This window comes from Lycorma delicatula, chromosome 9 (assembly GCF_047948215.1).
Source record: "Lycorma delicatula isolate Av1 chromosome 9, ASM4794821v1, whole genome shotgun sequence".
Lineage (NCBI taxonomy): Eukaryota > Metazoa > Arthropoda > Insecta > Hemiptera > Fulgoridae > Lycorma > Lycorma delicatula.
The window spans coordinates 5,697,572-5,703,308 of record NC_134463.1 but is presented as its reverse complement, the minus strand read 5'-3'; the positions used below and the strand labels follow the sequence as shown (position 1 = coordinate 5,703,308).

Sequence of the window (5,737 nt, the reverse complement as noted above, 5' to 3'; positions counted from 1 at the left end):
AACTTTCATACAATTTTGTCGTCATATGTGCAGTAATTACTCTAATTTGTTTGAAGTTTACGTCTTTATCCATTAAACAGTACGAAGAAGTTGTATTATTAAAACTATTATAATTATTCAAGTATTCTATTATTTTATGGTTTAATTATACGATTTTTAATTATTTACAATTATATTTAATGTGTTTTTTTCGTTCATCCTTAATGTATGTTAATTGGAAGCATATATTTTTCCTGCTGATAAACCATTTTTTTTTTTTTTTATGTCAAAAGTTGGCAAGCATGGTATTTAATTTAACACAATCATTTTTTTTTTCTCTTAAGTACTTGAAAATGTTTATCACAAATGTAAAAAAATATACTACCTCATTCGTCACACACTTTTTTTTGTATTAAAATCTTTTAAAATAATTGTATTTTTTAATTATTTTACATAATCTTTTGGTAGGCTAATATATTTTATTTTATGATTATTTTTTTTATTTTAATTTTATTCACATAGTAATTAAAATGTCTTTCATTACATTAACATTTACAAAATAAAAAATTGAATGTAGTTTTTATATTATTAAGATAATTTGGTCTCTTTTTTAAAATAATAATAGCACTATATGATTATGGCTCAATCATAATTGTTAGTATATAAAATTTCAAAGATTCCTTATTTATTTAATAAATAGTTTCATGTTCATGTCACCAAAGTTCTTGAGCCGATAAGTCAAGACTTCTCACTTCAATGTCTTGTTGTTGTGCGTATCCGTGTCTGCTTTGATGACGTTGTGATGCTCTCATAACAAGGGCTGTTATACCTAATAATGCGGTTGCTACTAAAAATACGATTAAACCGGGATGATGTGTATATCGAGTTTCGTTTAGATCTTCATTTTCTTTATCTAATAATTCTTTTGTCACATCTCTATCTTCATCCACTGTAATTTTTTGCGGTGAAGATACCGATTGAGTATTATCATCGTTTCTCGTTTTTTCGGTGTTTACTTTTTTATCGTTAATTATTTCATGAACCGATACACCTAACGGTGAGTATATTGATATAACAGCTTCATTTTTTGTAGTTTGTTTGCTCGAATCGGTACTTGTGTCGCGGGATTCTAAAATCGATTCGTATTTATTTTTCTCTGAACGATCGTTATCTGTAGCTATTTTTGATTTGGTGGTAGTCGTAACGATATATTTAACTTCTGATCTTAGATATTCTGCTTTCATACCTTCTGTTTTTACCGTTGTGAATTTATAATTATCTGTAGTTTGAAAATTATTTTCGGATTTTTCTGTTATCGGTTTCATTAAAGGGGCAAAATTCGATTCGTTTATCGGTAAAATGACCGAACGAAGTGATACGCCGGTCGTATTACTTCGTTTAATGTGTTTCTTGTCGTTTTCGTTAAATTTATTTATTATTTGCGTCGTTTCGTGTTTAATTTTCGATTCGTTAACCGGTGAAGGAAAATCGTTTTGATAAAATTCATGATCGTTTATTGTTCTAGTATTAAAATTTGGTTGATCATACCTGGATTGTTGATGAGTTGTAGCCGTTGTAGTTAAACTCGGACCGCTGCTGAGTTCGTACAACGATACGCCGGCCAGATGACTCGGAGTCGCACACTTGGGACCGTCTTCTTTTGAAGTCGATTTCAGCCTATTTATATAAGCGTTTACGTCTTGTGCGATGTCAAAATCTGTATTATTCGATAATGGATTTCGTTCTTCTAACGACTGTAACTTTGTTTCGTCCGAAGTTTCACTTTTAATACGTCGAAGCCATTTTGATAACCAAATAATATCGGTACAGTTAAATTTATTCCCTCTTAGATCTAAAACTTGAAGTCTCGGGAAAAAATTTACGAGATCCGATCGAATACTCGTTATATTCGAACAAGCGAGGTTTAAAACGTTTATTTGTCTGAACGTGGATAACGCAGCGACATCTTCCATCAATTGATTCACCAAAACGGGGCTGTTATCCAGATTCAATACTTGAAGATGACTGGATTCGGGCACAGGAAATGCTAATGTACCTTTTGTCGGTATCAATGAAGTTAACGATCCTAAACTGAGATTTATTAATCTCCTCGGACCGATAAACGTGCTACTTGAAAGTATTTTTAAAGGATTTCCTGATAAATCCAAATTTTTTAAGGATGATAGTTGTCCGAAAGCGCTGTCGTGGATCACTTGGATCTGATTCCACGCCAGTCTTATCGTTCTTAATTTAGAAAGACCGAGAAAATCATTGGCTGAAACGTTTTGGATGCGGTTGTGATCTAGATCTAATACAAGAAGATTATCTGGTAAACTATGCGGTATAGATTTCAGTGAATTTTCGGCCAGAAGTAAATAGAACAGTAGTTCTAACCTGCCTAATGCATCGTCCTCTATAATTTCTATATTGTTGGAAGTAAGATCGAGAAATTGTAAAAGTAAAAAACTGTCCAAATCACCGCATCTGATCATGGATATACGATTACATGAAATATATAAATTACGTATGGAACGGGTCAATGTATTCGGAATTTTAGTCAGATTCGTACGGGACACGTCAACTGTTTGTAGTTTTTGTCCTGCTCCTAGAAGTATTGATGTATCTTCTATCGAATCCAATTTTCCCATATCTTTATTATCCGCCAAATTTAACCAAACAAGGTTATTTAAATATTGGAATGTGCCTGGTGTAATCGATTGAAGAAGATTATGAGATAAATCGACTATTTGCAATCTGTTAAGACCGCCGAATGATTTTTCTTTTAACGATTTTAAATAGTTTTTACTCAAATCAAGTCTTATCAAGTACGATAAAGTTGAAAAAGTATCATCTTCCAATTCTTTAATATTATTATCGGAAAGATCTAGTTCTTCGACCGTTATCAAACTTAAAATAAACGATAGTCGCGTGATGTTATTCCCGCTGAGATTTAACCGTTTCAGCCTCTCGGATAGTATCGGTTGAACGTAAGTCATATTATTGTACGATAAGTCGAGGTATTTCAGAAAACGAGGAAGCGTTACATTGTAATCCATCTCGATTACGTTCCATTTAAGATCTAGGGAAGTTATCGATGGTGGTATGTTAAAAAAATCGACTCGACGTAAAGAATTATTTGATAAATCGAGTTCTTCGATCGTTTTAATATGACTTATATCAGATAATATCTGAATACGATTTGAGGATAAATTTAATGATTTTAATTTATTTAAACCTGTTATGTTTGATAAAAAATCAGATAGGTTATCGGCTTTAACGCTTAAATAAGTTAAATTTAAAAACCGGCTGAAATCTAATGCGGTCGGTTGTGGTGAATCTCTCATCGAAAGCGTTAAACGAGTAATATTCGGTAACGTATTCTGCGAAAGCCATTTTGATAATTCATTACCGTCTCCTTGACTGTTACATTCAACGATCGTCCAACTCGACGATGATGTCATACGACATAACGGTGTCGATCCGTAGGAGACTTCTACAACGATCGATAACAACACCGTTAATATTACACCGGCTGCCATCTCGTGTCGTCGCTCACGTGACACGGTTCTCTTGTTGACGTTTTTTACGCACTGTCATTTCGAAATCGCCTTATCACATTTCGTTTAATGTATTAAGTTATTTTATGTTTAATAAAACGCTCCGGAATCGTATAATATCTTTTCTGCTTGATGAATGTTTGCTTTAATCATATTGTTGTTGCATCGATTCACCACCACCTGAAAACAAAAAAAAGTCATTAGCTCTAAGTTGTTCGTTAATGTATCTTAATTTACTGTTATAGAATATAATAAAAACACATTCGTCGTTCTTTGTTCAGAATTTGAGTGAACTGGAATTACAATCGATGTATCAAAATTAAACTAGCGTTTTTTTAATACCCCCAAGTTTGAAATTTGATGGGCTAAAAATTAGGCGATAAAGAATTTAGCTTAAAAAAATTTGTTACTGTTATTTAATTAAAGAAGATAAGATAAGAAGATAAGTAAGTCGAATTTGGGTCAGCATATTGAAGTTTTGTAAGCGAATAAATTTAATATATCATCAATACTCCAGGATAAAATTCTTTAGACTTGGACCTTTCCGAGATGGAATGGAAATAAATTCTACTCTTATTTTAAAATATCGACCAAGTCAAGCAAGGATTAATTATTATTTAATAAATTATCGGCTTTATCATTGAAAGAAAATCTTGGTGGAAACATTCAAAAATTAAGAATATAGATGTAATTATTAGTAGTACTATTATTAACTTTTATTATTTGAATGCATTTTATGCATCATGTCTATTTTGATAGAATTTTATTAAATTATTTAGTATTCTTAGAATAGGTTTATTATAAAATTGGCTTTTTATTAGCGGGGGATTACAATATAATGAAGATGACTTCTAAGATTTATTTTTTAGCGTAAGAATTTTCTGAAGCCAATTTACTGGTAGATGTTACGTATTTTTATAAATCTTGAATCATATTCAGTGCAGTTTGTTCTTTGGGCTCTTTAATTAGTAATAATTTATTTGAATATAGTTTTAATTTAAAAAAATAATAAAGTAACTTTTTTTGTATGCGTATAAGAAATAATGAATGGAATACTTTTTATAACTGGAATAATGTTAATGATTCCTAGTAAAGACAATTACTTTTATACGGATTTGAGTACTAGATCGTGGATACCAGTGTTCTTTGGTGACCGAGTTTCAATTAACCAACACATCTCAGGTATGATCAACCTGAGACTACAAGACTAAATTTACATTCATACATATCATCCTCATTCATCCTCTGAAGTAATAATACCTTACTCTGGTTCCGAAGGCTAAACAGACAAAGAAAAAAGAATAATGTTTTTGAATGGTGTTAGAAAATGTTATCCTTATTTATCAGTTTTGGAAAATTGTGTCCCGAAAAATATAAAGTCGATCTAAATAGTCCATTGCTTTTCTCGTGAAATAATAAGGGATATAAAGTTGAATAATTTGATCTTTTACGTTTATCTTTAACTTTTAGAATTAGGAATTCTTATTTAAACTATATGCTAAATCAACGATCGAGAAGGATCTAAAACAGTTTTCAGATTTTGATATTAGTAAGTTTTCGTATATGTTCGATGATAATTTAATGATTTAACATGTTTTCATATGTTAAATCGTTAATCTTGGTGAGAAATTCTCTCGTCTTATTTTTATTTAATTTTATTGATTTTTAATTTAAAGATTGTCAGGGGGCTGCGTTCGCTGGCCGCTTCGCGGCCCTTAACTTCGTTCTTCGGATGTTTTAATCCATTGCCCGACCCAGTAAATCAATTACGTCTCGGGTTATTGTAATTTTTTGTTTTAGTATTTTTCTTACCAATTTATAATAAGGGAGGATGGTTTTGTCATTTCTATTTCTTTATTTTTTACTAATCGAGTTCTAATATATTTTTAAATGTTTTTTCTTGTATTTGTAAGATATTGTAATTTTTTGTAAAATTGAATATTATGAATTATTATGTCAAGTAAACAATTTTTACAAGAAATCCGGTTTATTTACGTTTGGATAATTAAACACGATTCATTAAATCAAATATTGAAATTAAATACTATAAGTCTTTATTTCTCTATAAAATAAAATATGTTTTTATTAAAAAAAAAATATATTTTACTATTAAACCAATAGCTAAATAAATGAAAACTAATTTTAATCGGGTTATTAAATCCAAATCTACAGGTTGGGATTTGTGAGTTGTCCTATTGAAA

General features: G+C 30.4%; 1 protein-coding gene across 1 annotated transcript; it reads right to left on the bottom strand.

The window, feature by feature from the left end:
• Window positions 1–692: 692 nt before the first annotated feature.
• LOC142330389 (uncharacterized) lies at window positions 693–2,990 on the bottom strand. The gene has a single exon (XM_075375613.1). The coding sequence runs from the start codon at window positions 2,973–2,975 to the stop codon at window positions 693–695; it is 2,283 nt and encodes a 760-aa protein (XP_075231728.1). The 5' UTR covers window positions 2,976–2,990.
• Window positions 2,991–5,737: the final 2,747 nt, after the last annotated feature.

Bases quoted from the DNA above. Each gene is read 5' to 3' on its own strand.
- LOC142330389 (XM_075375613.1), bottom strand. From the start codon at position 2,975: ATGACTTACGTTCAACCGATACTATCCGAGAGGCTGAAACGGTTAAAT.